The following is a 21,486-nucleotide window of genomic DNA, read 5'->3' as shown; positions in this document are numbered from 1 at the left end:
GAAGCAATATGTGGCGCCCCGATGTATAATCCGCCTTTGGTCGGGGTGTTACACGTACCATCAAGCAATCATTCATATATTTCTTATTATTCACATAAGGCATACACTTATCTCTTAGGATAAACATATTAACAACATATTGAGTATGCACACAGCCCCGAAAACATAACACACAAATGGGGCTAGAAACTCACCTGAATCCTGTTACGCTCTCCGTTAATCGTTATTCCCTTCTTGAGCTGTGCACGGCTAACTGTATAATATTTACATGTATCAATTAACTACTACTACTCATGTAGTATTTCTATCTTTATATAACCCACAACGAACGGGGGTCTGGGGGTAGCGCCCCTGGCAGCGAGGTCTAGGGGCGGCAGCCCCTAGCAGGGTCCAAGGGGCAGAGCCCCTGGCTGGGGTCGAGCTGTTACCTTAAAATGCATGTTAAGCGAACTTAACTTAAGCGAACTTAAGGTTCGACGAATGTAAGACTCGGCGAACTTAGAGTCCAGCGAACATATGGTTCAGCGAAGTTTATAAGGTAGGCGAACTTGCTTGTAGCGAACTTAACATCAAGCGAAGTTAGGTTTGGCGAAGTTAACCTTAAGCGAACATATGCCAGGCGAAGTTGTCAGGGGCGAACTTGGCTGGCGAACTTGCTTGCAAGCGAACTTGCTTGAAGGCGAAGTTGGCTTGCAGGCGAAGTTATTCAGCATTCGCCTCTGTTCATTCGTAATCACCAGAATCACCCTCGTTTCATCGAGAAATTCTTGGATATGACGTTAACAAGTCCCGAAATCATTCCCATGGCCTTGTTCAGGTAAAACTTAGCCTGGAATGACGTAAAGTTTGGACCTTTATGGTAAAAACGTTCAATACAAGATTTACGGTTTATCCTATACGAACCGTATCTGTTTATGGGTTCATTGGATTCGTCCTAGCATCAAGTTCGTTACTCTACGTTTCGTTTAGACCCGATCTATTATAGTTTCAAGTTTCATGGCTAACCGTCTATTAAAATATAAACTTTAAGATCGAAATCATACCTTTATGTTATCGTTTTGGTCTCGGTTAGCTAGCTTATGAACTTTGGATCTTGTATAAATCTTGTATCACGTTTTCTTGCTCAGATTTCATCTCTCTCTCGCTCGACCGCGTATTGTGTGTGTGTGTTTGGAGTGTGTAGAGATTAAGATGGAATGAAATGAGGTTTAGGGTTTTATGGTGGTTTAGGAGGATATTTATATTCCCCAAGGCCCATGGACCTAAAGCCCATTACCCTTTAATCCATCTTATTTAATCCCAATCCATGATCTTTTCTTTATTTAGCATAAATTAATTATTAACACTCGATAACTAAACACAACTTTCTTTATTTAATACTAGAATCATTTTAGGATGTTACAGTAAATCAATATACATGACCAAATCACAACTTATAAATCATAGATTTAAATCATGAAAATCAAAGTGTTATACATTACTTAACTACCAAGCTATTGCATTAGTAACACACACATGGCTTAATTAAATGGAAACAAGGCTATAGATAAAGAACACCTATATATCATCTACCTTTTTTCTTGCTTTCTAAAATCTAAACTCAACCCTAGTTCATTGCAATAGTTATCCTGCCATGAGTTAACTTTCAATGAGTGGCAGGGGCACGACTTATGAGGGGACAACCCCGTTTTTTCGATTCGCAGTGTAAATTTTCGTGATGTCACATGGAAATTTTTAGTGGTACCATGCATGTTCAACTCTCAGTGACTTCGGTCACTCCAGAGGTTCAAGCATACAATAATATTATATATATTTTTTTAAGTATTAATGCGGGAAGATGAATATGAAAAGTAGCAATTGGAATATATACCTTTAGCAGCAAAATATCTACCAATCAAGTATATGTATCCTAATTCCTGTAATACTTGTTTTAACCCATTAACAAAATAAATGATCCATTTAACCCTTGAGTTATGAAGGATTGACTTTAGACCTGAATACTAGAATTTTGTTAACCATCATCCATGATCAAATATTGTGAGTTTTGATATTGGGTTTTGTGACATCCGTCAAATTCGAGTCTCGAGTTGCTTTCGTTTTGTAAACTTTTATTACGTGAACCCGACTCAACATTTTAGAACCTTATTTATTTATTATATAATATTATAATAGACATCGATCTCAAATAATATCGATGTTTGTCATATTTTAGTGTCGTTAAGAAAACATAAAGGGTTCAAACTGAGTTTTGTAAAGTTGTTATAAGCCTTAGAAACCTTTAAACTCGTTTTAAACAACCATTAGAACTTGGAGGGCTTGTTATGAAAATATACATACATATATCCCAACCCAAAACCCTAACCCTACCCACATTAACATACAACCTCCATCATCTTCTTCCTCCCTTTGTTTTTCGGCCGCCGCCGCCACAGCCGACGCCACCCCCGTCTCCGGCCACCACCTTCATCACAAACAACACAGCCGCCCCTCCACTCACCCCTACCCGTTTTCCGGCGACACCCCACCACCTCCGAACACCAACCTCACCTCCCGTTAACCCTCCATTTCCGGCGAGAAGTTGCCTCCGGCCACCACACCCGCACCACCACCTACGGCCGCTCCCCTTTTCCCCTTCGGTTTCGTTTTCCGGCGACCCCGAACTTTCGGCAGCCCCTTTTCCCCCTGACCCGGTAGCACCGCAGAACCCCCCTCGTTCTCTCTTCTTTTGCGTTTTTCCGGCGACCGGAATTCCGGCCGCCGTGGTTTGCTCCGTCAGCCGTCCCTCTCTCTTCTCTATATATATCTCTCTCTCTCAGCAGTCTCTCTCTTCCTCCGTGTCTTCATCTCCGGCGACCTCGTAATCATCTAATAGGTAAACTAATTTGGATCTTGGTGTTATTAATTTTTGTATATCAATTATTAGATTTAAATCATTAATAATCGGTTTTATCTTTCGGTTATACCTTGAAACGAGTTGGATTGGAGATAGTGTCGTTTTGAATTTGGTTGTGGGTTTAAATTTAACAATTGTTATTTTGGTTCGGTTGGTTATACACGAGTTGTTGAACTAGAGGTCTCGGGTTCGGGTCTCGTTCTAGACCGGTTTTGGTATTATTAGTTATATATACTTAACAAACTTATTTTCACTAATTAATACTAATATCACTACGTAGAAATTATTATTAGTATTATTAAGTTTAACTTAGCATTACATTTATTTAGTATTACTATTATATATCATTAGTATTAATATGATAAGTTTACTATTATTAGTATAAATATGTTAAGTTTACTATTATATGTATTTATTATTAATATTATTATTATCATTATTATTATAAATATTGAAGTTAAAACTATTATTAACAAGATTATTATTATTATTATCTATTAAAAGCATATTTTATCATTAATTACTACCAATAATATTAATATAGTTATTTTGTGAACTAGTTTAGAAATCGAACCGACATCGAGTATGATATCATTTTTACTATCAATATTTCTTATTATTATTATTACTATTTTTATTAACAACTAATACCAAGATTTTTATTCTTTAACTATTATTATTAGTAACATACTATATTAGTATTATTAATAATAATTATTGAAATTATTATTATCATCGTTATCTTATACATCTATATATATATATATAAATATAACATATTTTTTTAGATTTATTATTATCATTTCTATCATTATCATTAATAATATTATTATAAGCTATATTATAAATTCATGTTATGAAAACCGAACTCTTGATTTAAAACCCGTCTTGTTTCTATTTAATATTGGTTTAGTTATTTAAAAGCCTAAATAAAATAATATTATTTTATTTTAAATTACCAATTAAGTATGAGTCCCTAACCATTAACAAATTAACCGATAATCCGATTTACAACCGAACCTTCTTGTCCAATGTTTCCAATATAGTTTCATTATGGTTTCAAGTTCATTAATATATATTACATTATTTATTTTAGCCAAGGTCTTTATCGTTTCAAGTCGGATCTGTTCGTTTACCGTTCGAGCTTCATTTATTTGTCTATTTATTTCTCGGTTCATCAATCGAGGTGAGTACATTTCATCCCCCGTTTTCACTTTTATCTTTTGGGGGTAACATGCATACTTATTCAGAACAAGAATGATTTATTATACATGCTTCTCAAACCACAAACTTTAGGGTATATGATACTTGGAATACTTGTTCTTTTGTGTGTTATATGCCTCATATGCTTTACGTGCGTGAGTGTTTATTTTTATGTCGTTGTTGAGCCTCATTAAGTATGATCATACGCTCCCCTAACTACTTAGCCTTGTGCTAGTAGAATAGGGCCTCATTATCCGAGTATGTCGGTTGTTACCGAGTAGAAAGGATCCTCATTTACATATGTTTCATATGCCACAATTGATGCTTTTATTTATAGTCTCATATACGTATGTGGATTTCGCTCATATTATATATACTCAAACTATGAAATTGCTCACCAACATACGTGTTGACAAAATATTATTTTATGCATTGTTACAGGTCTGACTTTTATCGACTTGAGGACTTGACGAAAAACGTTACCAAGACTATTAGGATATTAGTAAAACAAACAATATATTTGTTTACTTGTGTTCAATTTGTTGTATGACCAAGATGTGTTGTTTATTGACTTGTTAAGTAAATGAGTTGATTAAGGTGATGTTTGTTTTTGCTTCAAACATCTTCAGGAGAGTAATGTCTGCAGGCGCGCAGACAATCAGCTGTGAAGACAGTTTGTTTTTTTAAAAGAATAAGATCTGCAAACAGCTTATAACTTCTTAAAACAAAAGCTATTGAAACATGCTTCAAACGTCTTCATCCTCCACAACCGGTCGTCCAGCCCTTCCAACCCTAGCCACCGCCTCCGTCGCTCCTCCACTCGCCGGCAGCCATCGCCACCGCCTCTGCTCCTCCAGGTACACTCCTTCTCTTCCTCTCTCCCTTGGTTCCGGTCGCCATAACCACCGCCATACCGCCTCCTGCTCTCTCCCTTGGTTCGGTCGCCATACCGCCGCCATAACCACCGTTCGACCACCTCCGTCGACCCCCCGCTGCTTCATCATTAAACCGTTCGACCACCGCCGTTCGAACACCTCGTTCTGGTGGTTGTGTTTTGGGCTGATTTGGTCTGCTTATATAAAATGAAAGAGTCGAGAAGTTTTATCGTGATTCATACAATCCGTTCAGTTTCTCTCTCAAACATCAATTTTGTTCATCTTCTGTTAATTTAGGGTTTTGATTCTTGAATCCGTTTGTTTTCCAGTTTTAGTCTTTATGATTGTTGTAATCAGTAGATAGATTCTAGTGTACCAGATGTGCTATAAGTGTGTATTTTAGAGTTTGATTGTCTGGTTGTTTTTGTTTGAGAGTTGTTGAAGATTTATGAAATTGGTAGTAGTTTTCAGAGATATATGGCAAGATTGGTAGTAGTTTTCAGAGAAGTCAACATATATAAATGATTTCTTTTATTTTGGTCCATAAACTTTCGTCTTTAGGAAAATACATTTTAAGAAAAAAGAGTGTGTCGGTTTATGGTATTTGACCCAAACCACCTTTGATTTGTTTTTGTTAAGCCATTTGTTTTTATATGGTACTTGAGTATTGTGAACCCATGATTGTTTTTGTTATGCTATTTGAGTATTGTGAACAAATGATTGTTAAGAATATATATAATTGTAGATGGAAACTAATGATGGTCGACAACAATGGACGGATGACGCAATTAAATGTTTATTAGAAACATGTCTTGAAGAAATTGGGCGGGTAGGTAGAAATGGACAAAGCTTGCGCAGAGAGTCTTGGGTTATATTAGGAAAGAAACTCAAGGAACAATTTCACATGGATTTGAGTCAAAAGCAAATTAGAAATGCTTTTGATACCATGAAATCAAAATATGTAGGATGGTGTTATTTGCGAAACAAGACTGGAAATCTTTACAACCCAGAAACAAACATGTTCACTTTAACGCCTCAGGAATGGGAAGATTTTAAAAAGGTGTATATTTCTTTATGTTTTTAGTATTGTGTTATATTTTAGAGTGAAAAGTATAAATTATAGTCCATATTAATTTGGCGCAGGGTCACCCGAGGGCAATGTCATTAAAAACACGCCCGTTGCCTCATCTTGACCTTCACATAGCTTTGTTCGAAGGGCTTAGTGCTACAGGTGGTAATCAATGGACATCTACTCAAACATCTGAAGTTTCATCATCCCCACATGTCCAAACACTTCAGATACAAGATGGTAGCTTTTGTAATCCGGAAGATGATGATGGAGACTCTCATGAACAAAGCTTTCAAAATGATGATGAAGTTCCTTCCAATAATAAGGGTCAAACTTCTAATCATAATGAAGCTAGGCGTAACAAAAAAGCCAAAACCTCTAAAACCACCATTACCCTAGATGATTTAGCGAAAGATATGCAACAAGCACTCAAGCATATGGTGAAAAGCACAGGGCCATCAACTGACGAATGTTATGATAAGTTGAAATTAGTTGGCTTAGAGCCTATAGATCCCTTGTTTTTGGCAGCATTTAACATTTTTGGTCAGTCGATACAAATGAGACAAGCGTGGATGACATTGCCATCAGACCCTGAGGTGTTGAAAGGGTGGATTAAGATGACCGGGACGACATTAGGAATGTTTAAGTAAGGAGAGTGATTTGTAGTATGTCGGTATTTGTAGTGGATGACATTGGTCAGTCGGTATTTGTCTTTTGGTGTGATTTGTAGTATGTGATTCGTATTATATGAACCTTTATTTGCTTTGTATTTTGAACAATTATTGTACTACTTTGAACTATTATGTTTGCAATTAGGCCTTTCTTATATTCAATTTTCAACATAAACATTTTGCTCTTATTCGACAGGTTTATCATGGATTATAATCAAAAGTTATTGCTCTTCATTGTGATGTTCTTATATCTTCGATACTTTTGGCCGAGAAATCACAAAAGAAAAAGAGATAACACTTCGGTTATGTCTGGACACCATTTTACTTTAGAGCTGTTGCGTGGGAACAATCAACAAAGCATTGAACTCCTTCGTATGTCACGTGATTCATTTGTTCGACTTTGCACACATTTTAGAGTGAAAGGTTGGTTAAAAGATAGCAAACACATCTCCGTTGAAGAAAAAATGGCTATGTTTCTGATGATGCTCGGTCACAATCAACGGTTTTCCGTTATTAAACGTAGATTTCAACACTCGAAACAAACAATTCATAAGTATTTTCATGAAGTGTTGGCAACAATGATGGAGTTTGCTAAAGAGGTTATAGTACCAACATCTAATCCAGATACTCCAAGACGTAATAAAAGATTACGAAGAGTTTTTAAGGTACGTCCTAAAAGTCCTATTGTGATCTCTTTCCATGTATATTATTAACGATTAAATTCTATATAGGGAGCGATTGGTGCACTTGATGGAACTTTGATACATGCCATTGTCCCTGTTCATAAACAACATTTGTATAGAGGAAGAGGAAAAGGCGAGTGCTATCAAAATGTTTTGGCCATTTGTGACTTCAATATGGTATTTACCTTTCTGGTGGCCGGATGGGAAGGAGTAGCACATGATTCTAGAATATTGTCTGAATCTTTAACAAATGCTAATGCACCATTTCCACTACCTCCTCCGGGTATATATATTACAATCTCAACTTTATTTCTTATATTACATATATAGTTTTGATGCATGCATCGTCTTTTTTAGATAAATATTATCTATGTGATGCTGCGTAACTCGTGGATTTATGGCACCATATCGAAATGTGAGGTACTGGCTTGGAGATTTTCGAAGAAATCGTGCATTGACCGAAAAAGAAAAGTTCAACCACGCACATGCAAAACTTAGAAATGTTATTGAACGTTCTTATGGGGTATTAAAGGCACGTTTTCCAATATTAAAAAAAATGGCGCCTTTCTCGTTGGTTACACAACGAAATATTACGATTGCATGTTTTGCACTTCACAATTTTATACGGAAAGAGGGTTTAAGCGATGACCTTTTTGATGAATATGATCACCCAAATGTACGTTTTCAAGATGGAGATGAAGATGCACAAGATAACGGTGAAGAAGGAGAAGCTCGACATGGAAGTGCAGCGGATCGTGAATTCATGAGTCAACTTCGAGATCAAATAGCACAACAATTAATGCAAAACAATGTGCTTTGAGTTTATTTTATGTTATGTGTTTTTTAAACTTGTTTTTAATATTATAATTTTATGTAACTTGAATGTTAAATAACTTCTATCCAGTGAGATAAGTTTGATAATTTACATATTTTCAGTTTATGCAGACAGTATCAACTTATAAAAACAAACAGTCTTATTTTTCAGCTTACAGAGCTTCAGACCACATCTTCAGCTGCAGACATAAAAACAGATGAAATCAGCTTACAGACAGTTTATGTCTGCAAAAACAAACAGCACCTAAATATTGTCACTTTAATAGTGTCTTGTGTATTTGTCCAATCACGTTGCACCCCGGCATGTTCCGCCTTTGGTCGAGGTGTGACAGATTTTGTAACACCCTTGGCAAACACAACATTGTCCCATTCTTAGGCTATCCCACATCGGCCGTGGACAAGAGAGATCACTGGTTCATAAGTAATGTCCTGCCTCTTCAATCACCAACGCGTTTTGGGCAACCAAAAACAAATCCGTGAGCTCTTCGTGGGCAGAGCAGACAATATTGGTGGTACGAGAGGCCGGGGTGTTACAGTTGGTATCAAAGCCACTCTTGTGCCGTTCGGGATGTTGGGACACGCCTCATCGAGGACGATGAGTCCAAAGGGGGGTTGTCTGTAACACCCTTGGCAAACACAACATTGTCCCATTCTTAGGCTATCCCACATCGGCCGTGGACAAGAGAGATCACTGGTTCATAAGTAATGTCCTGCCTCTTCAATCACCAACGCGTTTTGGGCAACCAAAAACAAATCCGTGAGCTCTTCGTTGGCAGAGCGGACAATATTGGTGGTACGAGATGCCGGGTGGTTACAGGTTTACCCCTGTTCAAATGCATTGAAGGCTTGAAGCTACTCAATCACATAGTAATTAAACCATAACATTTACGGGTTTGACAACCTATGTTTTTCAGTTGGGTGATTATATGCATCGCGTTTGACACTTAACGTTCAAGAATCGTATTATTTTATGTATCTATAACTCTATAGATAGCAACTTGGATGGAAAGGTTGTGGAGGATGAATATTTCACCCTTAAGCATTGATTACCGAATTGTTCTCTTAACATGTCTATTTTTCAAGACTTATCCTACCTACTCTCACGTGTTGATCTTCAGTCATGAGGCAACACCATCGTGACAGAGCTAGCATTGTTGTTTCTCATCCTAGATAAGATGTTCAAACCTTTTGAGCACAAACAAATTAAGTTGGATACCAAGCACTCTACTTCGGGCATCCAAAAGTATCATACCATTTCAGTTTTCAAACCAAAATAAGCTGTCACCTCATCGCCATTTCAAATTTCTAATACCTTTCAAAAACACTCATATTTTCATAACACTATAAATTTCAAACCCTATTAAAATATACTGAAATAATGTTTTAAAAAATTGATTGTGTGCGCGTTGGAGAGAACCTTTCTCATTTGTAGCATGTCTTGAATTTAGTGGTGCGGACAAAAGCCACAATGAGGAGATTTGGAACTGGGGAAGTTTGGAAATCAGACATTGCCACACTATAAGCGTTATGGATGCTCTTACTAGTTAGGCTAAAGGGATTAGGTATATTTGGGTCACTCACTGGTCCTATGTAACATGAATCTTCTTCGATGATATCATTTGAACACCGCTCTTCCCTTCACACATGACCGACCCAGTTACCCAAATGAGGGTGGTTATTCTCGTCATTTGAAGGGTGGTTGCCCCATCCACCAATCAATATTATTCTTTTCTTTTTATTTCTTTTTTATATTAATTAAAATGGAATTGTAAAGAATGATAGAGAATGAATGAAATGAACCATAATAGAGGTTAAGGGTCAGGTTGAATAATGGATGAAAAGTTGAGTTGGCACTGAAATGATACAGATGTGACAAATGACGACAATGAGGTATACCCTTTATTCTTAGGTACATGAAACTAGTTTCTTCACCTATAATTATCATACTTCATTTGTGAAATTTTACTACGAATCTAAATTATTTCTTTCCAGAAATAATTTTACTATAGTTTATGTTGGGAATTCTCAAGTTGGCCTGTGTCTTGGTACGTGAAAACGGCTAGGATATTAACTTGGTGTGCAAGTTAATGATTAAATAATATTAATCAATTTATAGATGATTATCTAGTTTCCTATTTAATATATATTAGAAACACGATTATTATGGAATTGATTTATTAGAACCACGACTATAGTATAACGTGTTAGGTTAACTATAAATACTTTGTTTAGGGTATGAGACAATTTGTATCAAGTTTTTGATTTAAGATTTTCTTGATCATAAAAGTTTTGAGTTAAGATTTTCTAAAAGTATATTTTCTTAATATATAAAGCCAAATAAGATTGTTACTTTCAAAGATCTACTATTTATTCTCTCAATATTTGACGAATTGATCCTTCTAGACATATGCTTCCATTTTGACCCACCTTTCCAAACCCAACCAAAGTACAACTCATCCATGCACATTATACAACTCCTTACCACCCCATATAAACTCATAATAATAACACCTATATTATATTCATCTCGTAGCCTATATAACCGTACACCACCCATCATATCTTCTCTGCATTCTTCAAACCAAACATCATGAAAAACCTCATTATTTTCCTCAACATATTCTTTCTCATTTATTTTAATTTCAATCTCTCAAATGCATACTCAGATTATGACGCCTTACTAAAACTCAAAGCTTCAATGGTGAAATCAAACAGCTCCGGGTTATCCGACTGGAAACCCGGAGCTCCACATTGCTCGTTCAATGGAGTCTCATGTGACGTTAACAACCGCGTAACGGCGTTAACGGTTTCTAACGTCCCTATGTACGGCGTTATCCCGGCTGAGATAGGTACACTTAACAAGCTCGTGAATCTCACGCTAGTAGGTAATAATCTCACCGGTAAGCTTCCTGTCCAGCTGGCGAATTTAACGTCCGTTAGATTCGTTAACATCTCGTCTAATTCATTCTACGGTGAGTTTCCTGGAGAGATATTAACGGCGATGACGGAGTTGGAGGCTTTTGACGCTTATAATAATAACTTCACCGGTAAGTTACCGGTGGAGTTTGTGAAGTTACAAAAGCTTAAAGTATTGTCACTGGCAGGCAACTTCTTTATTGGTGAGATACCGGAAAGCTACTCTGAATTTAAAACGTTACAGATTTTAGGTTTACAAGCTAACTCGCTTTCCGGAACAATTCCGGCGAGTTTATCGCGTGTAAGTACTCTTCAAAAGCTTATGCTAGGGTACTACAACGCGTTTACCGGCGGAATCCCGCCGGAATTCGGCGAATTGAAAACATTGAAGCTTCTAGATCTCGCAAGCTGTAACCTCACCGGAACGATTCCAGCGAGTCTAGCGAATTTGAAACATCTAGACTCGTTGTTTCTACAATTGAATCATCTAACCGGTGAGATACCGGATGATTTTTCGGGTTTGGTTAGCTTGATGTCACTTGATTTGTCTCATAATAATTTGACTGGTGGAATATCGGAGAGTTTTTCTGCGTTGAGGAATTTGACGCTGCTTAGTTTGTTTCATAACCGGCTTGCTGGGCCTTTGCCACCGTTTATTGGGGATTTGCCTAACCTTGAGGCGTTGCTTATTTGGAATAATAATTTTACGCATAAATTGCCGGAGAATCTTGGTAGCAGTGGGAGGCTGCTTTTTGTTGATGTTAGTGGCAATCATCTTACTGGACTGGTTCCAAAAGATTTGTGCAAAGGAGGTTAGTTATTAATAATTTATATTCATGCTACTATACATATATCATTTATTCATGTTTATTACACGTTTTCTTACATGTAATTTTAGGTTGTTTGTAAATATATCATGAAATACAACTTTAATCCATGAAGTTACAAAATAAATAGTCACAACTTGTTAGATAGCTAAAAGCACCTTTTTAAATGGAATCGAATCAGAACCGGTTAAAAAACCAGTTAGATGGAGAGAATTTGAACTAGGGTTGTTCAAATAGCTCGAAAATTATTCAAAATTGGGTTGCTTACGAAGCAAGTTCGGCTTGGATTGTTTATAAACCTAGCCGGGTCCTAATTTGAACGATCTCTGTTTGAATAGGTCGGGCTGGTGAACCTATAACCCATACTTGATTGAGAAATCAAATTTCAATTTTTTGTAATTTTGTGTTTTTGTTTTAAAATATTATTTAAATATTTACTCAATTATCGATATATGGTTTAGATCATGTCTATAGTTTGTTAACATTACCAATATAAACACCAATATAAACAGAAAGATTGTGTTTCTTTTAAAAGGAAAAAAAAATATTCATACCTATTTTGTTAAATAATTAAAAGATAAAAACAATTCATTGAACACGTATTGATATCCTTTGGTCCTTACGATTTGATTTTTGTGTTTTCGCTTTTATTTGCTATAACGCGTGCACAAACGCCAATCAAATTTGTCGTTGATCAAGAGCACAAGTTTGTGTTAAAAGTTAAAACTTAAAAGCGTATCGACTGATTTTTTTACTTTTTATATACAAGACGTGAAGAATATTACCAATAGTTATGAAAACCGAAAAAACCGAACCTTTTAACTAACAACTGTTAGCGTTGATCACAGGCAAGTTACAAACTCTTGTCCTAATGGAAAACTCCTTCTTCGGACCCTTACCAGAACAACTCGGGTCCTGCAACTCCTTAACCAAAATCCGAATAACAAAAAACTTCATCAACGGAACCATTCCCGCCGGCATCTTCACCTTACCGGAACTCACCATGCTCGAACTCAACGACAACTTTCTCTCCGGCGAGCTTCCAAACACCATGCACAGTCACTCCATACAAAGTATATCAATCTCAAACAACTGGCTCACCGGTAACATACCACCAGCGTTTGGTGAGTTAACGAACTTAACGACGTTAACTCTCCAGTCAAATAAGTTAACCGGTGAAATTCCTAATAATATTTTCAAGCTGAAGAAATTATATAAACTTAACGTTAGTGATAATGACTTAACCGGTGAGATTCCGGTTTCAGTTAGCGAATGTGTTCAGCTTACTTCGATTGATTTCAGCCGGAATAAGTTTACCGGTGAGTTCCCGAGAGGTATTCTGAAGCTTTTCGATTTGAATATTTTGAATTTATCTCGGAATCAATTCGACGGTGAGATACCGAGTAAATTAGGTCATATGAGCGGGTTAACGGTTTTGGATCTCTCTTATAATCAATTCTCCGGTAAAGTGCCGATTGACGGCATGTTAAAGGATTTTAGCGAGACGATATACGCCGGAAACCCTAACTTATGTTCACCACAAATTGCACATTGTCCGATAATCTCCAGATCGCGAAGTGAAAGCCGTACGTTCACGGCATCGCGTGTTACAATTATGATCATTGTGGTAGTCACAAGTGTAGCATTGCTGGTTGTTACGTTTATAAAATTTAAAAACAAGCGCGTTGAGAAATCGAAAATGTGGAAGCTGACTACCTTCCAACGCTTGGATTTGAAAGTCGAGGACGTTTTGGATTGCTTGAAAGACGAAAACATCATCGGTAAAGGCGGTGCGGGTATCGTGTACTGTGGATCAATGGCGAGCGGTGTTGACGTGGCGATTAAACGGTTAGTTGGGAGAAACCATGGGTTTGATGCTGAGATTCAAACTTTAGGCAAAATTCGCCACCGGAATATTGTTAGGTTGCTTGGATACGTGTCGAATCGCGATAACAAGCTGTTGATTTATGAGTACATGTCTCATGGGAGTTTAGGTGAGATTTTGCATGGATCGAAAGGCACGTATTTGCATTGGGAAACTAGGTATAAGATAGCGGTGGAAGCTGCGAAAGGGTTGTGTTATCTTCACCATGATTGCTCGCCTATGATCTTACACCGAGACGTGAAGTCGAATAACATATTGCTTGATTCGGATTATGAAGCTCACGTTGCGGATTTCGGGCTTGCTAAGTTCTTAATCGACTCGGGTGCTTCCGAAAGCATGTCTTCCATTGCTGGTTCTTATGGCTACATTGCACCAGGTACAAGTTCTTAATGTTTGTAATGGCACTTTAGTAACTTATATAATGTATTAATATATTGTTGTTATAATGTACAATAGAGTATGCGTACACGTTGAAGGTGGATGAAAAGAGTGATGTGTATAGCTTTGGAGTCGTGCTTTTGGAACTGATAGCTGGGAAGAAGCCGGTTGGGGAGTTTGGTGATGGGGTGGATATAGTGAGGTGGGTCCGGGAGACTGTATCTGAGCTTTCTGAGTCGTCTGATGTGGCGGCAGTGCTGGCGGTCTTGGATTCGAGGCTCAAGGGGTACACGTTGGCGAGTGCAATAAACTTGTTTAAAATCGCGATGATTTGTGTGGAGGATGAGAGCTCTGCTCGGCCTACGATGAGGGAAGTTGTTCACATGTTAACTAATCCACCCCAGTCTCAGATAAAATCGCAGCCGTGTCTACTCACTCCTTGAAAAATATATTGGTTTGTTGATGCTTGGATAAATTTGAATAAGTTTTGACACTTAGTGAGGTCAACTGTCAACAATACACATATCTTTGTTTGGAAGTTCTCTTTGTTGTGAAATACTATCATGAATGTTGGTTTGTAGATTCATTATTTTGACAAATTTCTTGGTTCAGTTTTTATTTTGATTATCTTAGATAAGGGATTCTAATCGGACGTTAGCGTTACACAAGTCGTGTATAGAAGTTCCAACCAGACACGATGAACGTAACATAGACTCGTTAAAGCAAAACGTTTCATCGTCGTCTTCTTAAACGAAATTATTGTGTAAGGAAAAAATCTAAAACTCATTTGATATAAAGAATCTATAAAGTAGATAGCTAAAGCTTTAAGCATTATAAAGGAGAAATATGCTAAAGATGCTCATTTTCTTGTGTAGTGAAAGATAAAGCAAAATTATTTAGAAATATACATGTTCTTGTTACTTGTACACACATGATGTCCGATATCAATCAGAATATCAATATGGATGCTTCGCTAAAATTGTTTCAAAGTTTAGTGGAGCATCTTGATTGTCACAATCATAGTCTTGGAATGAATTCTTATTGATGCATTGTGTCTAGGTAAATAATATGTTATGATAAGAGTGTCAACTCACTGTTTCAAAGCATTTTAGGAAAGTTTCAATGTCAACTATTCAAGCATTTTAGTGTTTATATCATTGGTTGAGCATCTTCAATGGTAGAGACATTGATTGACCATTCTTCACCGGATGTTCATTTTCTTTTTAACATTTCTAAGTAACATTCAAAATCTATTGTGCATCCATGTTCATAAGTTGGTGGTTCTTCACAAAATTTTATCATATAGTTTAATGTGTATCGCTTGTTACTTTCTAGCTCCAATCTCTTAGTGGACCTCGTATAATTGCCCATCGAATTTGGAGGACATTGAATTCTCTCTCCACATCCTTTTATGAACAATTACTTATATGTAATATAGTATCCTTTCGTATATCGTGTCTCGTAATATTCAATCTGTTCTATTTTTAGTCTATCTATACGATGAGATCATATGAAAAATGTAACCGATTCTTTCATGTTGGAATTAACTGGACCGAGCACACACAACAATAACCGGGTTTTGTGACCCAACTCAAAACACGACACTTTTATGTTTTATTAAGATCAAAACCACACCTTATAATTACCCTAGACCATCTATTTATACTAGGAAAACTATACTAATCCTACTCAAATGTTTCTCTCCTCATAATCTAATTCTAATATTATCTCTACTAATTAAATCAAACTAAATAACTCTATACACTAATCTATTATAATTAACTAGTCAGTTGCCCGCACGATGCAGCGGTATACGTACAAACGCAACCGGTGTTAGTATGTGTGTAATCTCGCAACGGTGCGTGCGTAACCCGACAGTGGTGCATTTATCGTGGCATCGGGCGTGTAACCGGTGCCAGTAAGTGCGCCAAATAATGCCTATACGCGAGCAACCCGGTATGTATAAACAATGTCATCCATGTAACTGATGCTTGAACGCACATAACAGATAAACAATGTACAATAACTACTTTTAGCCCAATCTTTTTTTACGGACCCGTTTCGACCCGAAAACATTTTAACCGGAAGCCTGTTTTGACATGAACTCTTCGATCTAAACTCATCCCGACATGAACTAAATTAACCCCTTTTGTATTAACTTATTCCAACCCTAACCCATTCCAACACCATTAGGAGAACATGTTCGAACCATTGCGGGTAATAACTGGTAATCATGTAACATGTTAGTTTTTAAAAAATTAATAAATTATAGCAATACCATACTCAAATTAAAGATAATGAAATGCTCATGTTTATGGTGTAATTTTTTGGAAAAAATATTAACGTGTGAAAAAGTTACGACCGTTTAAATGTCGTGGGGTAGTTGGTTAATAATTAGGGGGAAAATATGTAACTATTCAATATATTAACAAAATTTAATTGAAGTTGAAGAACCATTATTGTATATTACTTTTGGATATGCAAAAACTATTTTACCTCTACATGTTTTTAAATTCTATGCATTATTACTTGTACAATATACAACAAGAGTAGTACCTCTTAAAATTTAAGTGGTCCCTCACTCCTATAGAATATATAGTATAGATTAAATTAAACTTACACTTAATTCCTTCAACTTTATTTTAACTCGTTTCTATATTAACTTTCAACAATATCTTTGTTTGCATTGCACTGTGATAGATCAAATTTATCTACTACAAAAAAATTTAAATCTTTGTGTAGTGACCCCTAATTTTTGGGATTCATAAGTGAAATAAATCATTTTATCTACTAATAGTGGACAAATTGGCATATTACCAAATCACGCTCCCATTGCCATAACATTAGATATATGTATTTTAATAATACAACTTAACGACCAATAGCTAATGATGGCTCTAGTGGACGGTTTTGCTAGAATAGGAAATAATGAAATCGCTGTTTGCCTGTTTTAGTAAATGATACAGAGATAAGTAGTCACATCGATCAACAAGAGGCCAGCAGTGTAAATATAAACTGTGGATGCTAAGACTAAATATTCGAGACTTGAAGGGGTAAAGTGTGGTTGGCTATAAACTAACAAAGAATCTGGATTTCTACAGCCAGCACAATTTGCATCTTTTTGCTGGGCTTCTCAATCATATGGGCCGGATTCTCTTACTTACCTACACGGCTACACCCAAAGCAACCCACTTTGTTCGGGTTCGGGTTTGGGCCTGGCTTAATCTAATGTTTTCTTAATCATCATTTTCTGAAAAAATATCTTAATATGGACAGCCGAGGAGTACTGGAGCGAATCGAATAAAGAAATTTAAAAAATAAATTAAGTAATTATTGTTAGAAGATAATTATTAGAGTTAAAGATAAAGTATAATTTTATTATGTGTTTGAGTATAATTAGAAATTAGAGTTTAAGTAGAAAACAAGTTTAGATTAGTATAAATAGAGGTGTCTGATAATTGTATTTTAATATGGTTTTCGTTCTTAATAATATTAAAAATGTCCGTAGTGAATAACCATAAAATTATCAATGTTATTCGTACTTCGTAGTTTGTAGTGCTCGATCCAATTAAATACAACACGGTACGACCGAAAAACTTATCCTTTAGACCTTATCGAACCAAACGGCCCAATTCCATATCCTACTTCTTCTATAATAATACTAGGTTATAAACCCGTGTATTACACGTTATTGAGTACAAAAAAAATTGAAGTTCAGAAAATTTAATAATAAATAAATACATACTATATTTGAATATTTTTCATTTGCAATTTACGTACCAACTTTACATTTACTATTACAAAACCAAATACTATATAGATGACAAGTAATGATGGAATGTTGAGTTATACTACACAAGTTGTATAAACGAATAAACTTGACCTTTATTCACTCCAAATGAAAATAGTCTAGCTACCGTGTATAGCAATAGTGTAACATGCAGATAACTGATCCAACATGTAACAATCTATACACCTTGGGTTGCTGCAATTATAACTTATGATGATATTATGTTGCATATTACCACCAAATCATATCTTTATCTTGCATACCCCAAACTTCTAAATTACAGCAAAGAAAATAAAAACAATTAGGTTTATATAACACAATATGCGATAAAAAGCAAATTACATTATAATTAATAAACTTCAGGTAAAAAAACATGCCATACCTTGTTCGGGTGAGGCGAATTCCTCGACATCCACCACCAACATATAAGGCTGCAAATACATTGACCACCATTTGGGTTATAATTTATTCCTAACTAAAGAGCAAAACACTAACAACAATTTTAACCAACCATTCCAAGATATATAAGGAGAACTGAGTGATACTTTGCATTTCTGGCTGCAATTGTCAAACTCGTAGGTTCATCAATCCTGAAAATAACCTTGAACCTTATATGAACTCAGATTTTCAATTTTGCTGCATAATTTTGTCCAATATAACTGACCAAATCAACGACCAAAAGCAACAACAAACCTGCAGTTTATCAAATCAGTTGCACAACCGAATTGACAAAATATCCTGGATGCAAAACAAACTGCAACTTTAATTTCTTGATAGTCAAAATCAAATTCCAAAATTACCCGTTTACTAAGAATAAACATCAGCAAATTGTAAATGGAAAATAAAAAATATATATAGCTATAATAAAGCAGTTTACTGCACACCAGCAGCTGATAAAAAAACATCACAATTTTAAAAGGAAATTTTAAGAAGAGCAAGATTCAATTCATGATTTTTATCCCACTCAGAATGTAAAAACTGCAAAATAGATATCCTATTAGTTAAGCTATGGATGCTAATGCAAAATAGATATCCTATTGGCACACCCCGACCAAAAGGCGGCGGAACATGCCGGGGTGCAACGATTGCTCATAAGCGCATGACACTATTTAAAGCGACAATATTTAACAAACTCATTTCATTTCACAACATCGAAAATGTCACATAACCAAATATTCATAACTCAAATACAACAAAAAATAACAAAATATAGCAAATCAAATATTGTTCATTTTTGCTAATATCCTAACGGTATTTGTGACGTTTTCTTCACCGAACTCCATAATCAACCTAGATGCAAACCTGTAACATTTCATAAAATAAAGTTTATCAACACAAAGGTTGGTGAGCAATTCATAAGTTTGAACAATAGATATATAGTATGAAAAGCCACAAAACTAGTATACAAAACCATAAATAATAGCTATAAACTTGGATAAATAGTTATCGCTAACAAGTTAGCGACACCCAACTATAAGGGGTTGTCAAATAGTTTAGGATTTTATAGTTATCGTTAATTGCATTACGTTAACGACACCTTGCCATTAGGGGTTGCCAAATGGTCTAGGATTTATAGTTCCACCATCCAAAAGCGATAAACACATAGTCAAATAAGCATAGAACACCAAATCGAGCAATTATTCAAGTAAGGTATACAACAATGTTTGTGGTTTAAGACCCGACTATAAAAGATTTAGTTTAGATAAGTTGAAATGTCACCCCCAAAATGAAAGATAGAAAACGGGGTATGAAGTTACTCACGTTCAAGTAATAAACTTGAAAGATTGATTATTTGGAGATTTGCCGGAACGACGAGTTTAACGTATAAAGCCTAAATAAGAGAAAGTCTTGGATTTAGAAAGGTTGTCTTGAAGATATTTAAATAAAATAATTGTTGCAAAAACTAATCAATTAAAGTTCAAGGTTTAAAATATACTATTTAAGAATTTATAATAATAACCCTTTTAAAAAATGTAAGTTTGCTCAAAACCGGGTTAAAGTATCTAACCTTAATATTTACTTAACCAATGTTAAGTAATAAGGTGGGGAAAATGCTAAAATGCAAGTTCCATTAGGCTAGAGATACTAAAACGAGTTTTTAACGAGTGTTCGGGTTGTCGGTTCGGGTCTTGACAAATGGTCAAACCCAAAGTTAACTTTCCAAAATATTAATTGTTATGAGATAACTCATTAAAACATACTAACACTTAACCAAGTACGAAGATCTAATGTTTAGAACTAACAACGCACGTTAAGCGAGTGTTCGGTTTTGTCGGTCCAAACTATGTTATGAGATCAAGTTGGATCCAACTATTCCAAGTACTTAAGAAAATAATTAAAATCAGTTTGTAAACTATTTTTTTAAAGAAATATACAAGTCTTGATAGCTAAAAACACACTTGTGTGTCTTAAGCGAGTAAAAATCGGTATAGTTCGGTTTGGTTCGGTCTCCATCTCACAAATAGTTCATAGATGGTTTCTACATGCCCAAATATCATAGAACTTGTATATTGGTTTATAAATGAAGAAAACTTAAATTTTACAACAAAAAAAGTTAACTACAAGTTTTTTAAGCAAAAGTTTCGGTTTAGTTCGGTTTCCATCTCCCAACGAGTTCATAGATGAATTCCATATGCTTAATATCAAAGAACTTGTAAAAATGATTTTTGAAACTCAAATATAGCAATAAACATGTTTAAACAACTATTTTAACAAAACTAGCAAACAAAAGTCCGGTTTCCGGTTTGGACTAGTTTCGGTTAACTTGATCACAAAAGTTCGGTTTCCGGTTTGGACTACTCACATATGCAATCTAATTATAACCCGAAAGATTGTTCAACAAACTTGATCACAAAAGGCTTTTGATAATGATCTGGACACAAAACAAATTAAAAATTCATCAAAAGAGTATGATAAAAACTGAAAGTGACGTTACTGGTATAATTATGTATGGAAGAAATCAAAAAATCATTCATAATTACTTAAATTGCCCCTTGAAACTTTTAACTTCCATGGCCACAATAATTATCAACCGGTAACTTCACCACAATAATAATCATCTTGAATCAAGAAGATAAATCAACAAAACAAAACAGTAATACACGTATACCCAAATCAACCATAACCTATTCAATTTCAAATCTTTGTAAACAAAAACCCTAAATCACCTGCAATAGCTAGTGATAAAAGCGAGACTTCTGGCTCCGAATCCTTCTGCGTCCATCAAGTCGCTCCATATACAAACCATTGATATATACAAATCTGGCTGGAGTTGGATGAAACCGTAAATGCAACTGTAAAATTCTTAATTATGATGAAGCCACGTGTCTGATTAACATGAAATGAAAATTAAAGAGAAGGGCTGTTGTGAAAAAGACACATGTCCATCAAACTTTGTTTTATTATAACAGTAGATAAAAAAAATAAGATTCTTTCATTTGTTTTATAGTTTATAGTTTTATA

General features: G+C 35.5%; 1 protein-coding gene across 1 annotated transcript; it reads left to right on the top strand.

The window, feature by feature from the left end:
• The first annotated feature begins 10,536 nt into the window (after positions 1 to 10,536).
• Positions 10,537 to 14,797, top strand: LOC143572124 (uncharacterized). Its single transcript, XM_077057365.1, has 3 exons — positions 10,537 to 11,956; positions 12,820 to 14,232; positions 14,313 to 14,797. The coding sequence occupies exons 1-3, from the start codon at positions 10,819 to 10,821 to the stop codon at positions 14,675 to 14,677; spliced, it is 2,916 nt and encodes a 971-aa protein (XP_076913480.1). The 5' UTR covers positions 10,537 to 10,818; the 3' UTR covers positions 14,678 to 14,797.
• Positions 14,798 to 21,486: the final 6,689 nt, after the last annotated feature.

Source organism: Bidens hawaiensis, unplaced genomic scaffold (assembly GCF_021521415.1).
Source record: "Bidens hawaiensis isolate Kalapana, Puna unplaced genomic scaffold, B.hawaiensis_p1.1 tig00025751_1, whole genome shotgun sequence".
NCBI lineage: Eukaryota > Viridiplantae > Streptophyta > Magnoliopsida > Asterales > Asteraceae > Bidens > Bidens hawaiensis.
This window is presented reverse-complemented; position numbering and strand designations above follow the sequence as displayed.

What these genes read in the sequence shown, in the direction of transcription:
- LOC143572124 (XM_077057365.1), top strand. Translation starts at nt 10,819, where the DNA reads ATGAAAAACCTCATTATTTTCCTCAACATATTCTTTCTCATTTATTTT. An exon ending in AAAAGATTTGTGCAAAGGAG is followed by an intron (nt 11,957 to 12,819) that starts GTTAGTTATTAA and finishes CGTTGATCACAG; the next exon opens with GCAAGTTACAAACTCTTGTC. An exon ending in TTATGGCTACATTGCACCAG is followed by an intron (nt 14,233 to 14,312) that starts GTACAAGTTCTT and finishes AATGTACAATAG; the next exon opens with AGTATGCGTACACGTTGAAG.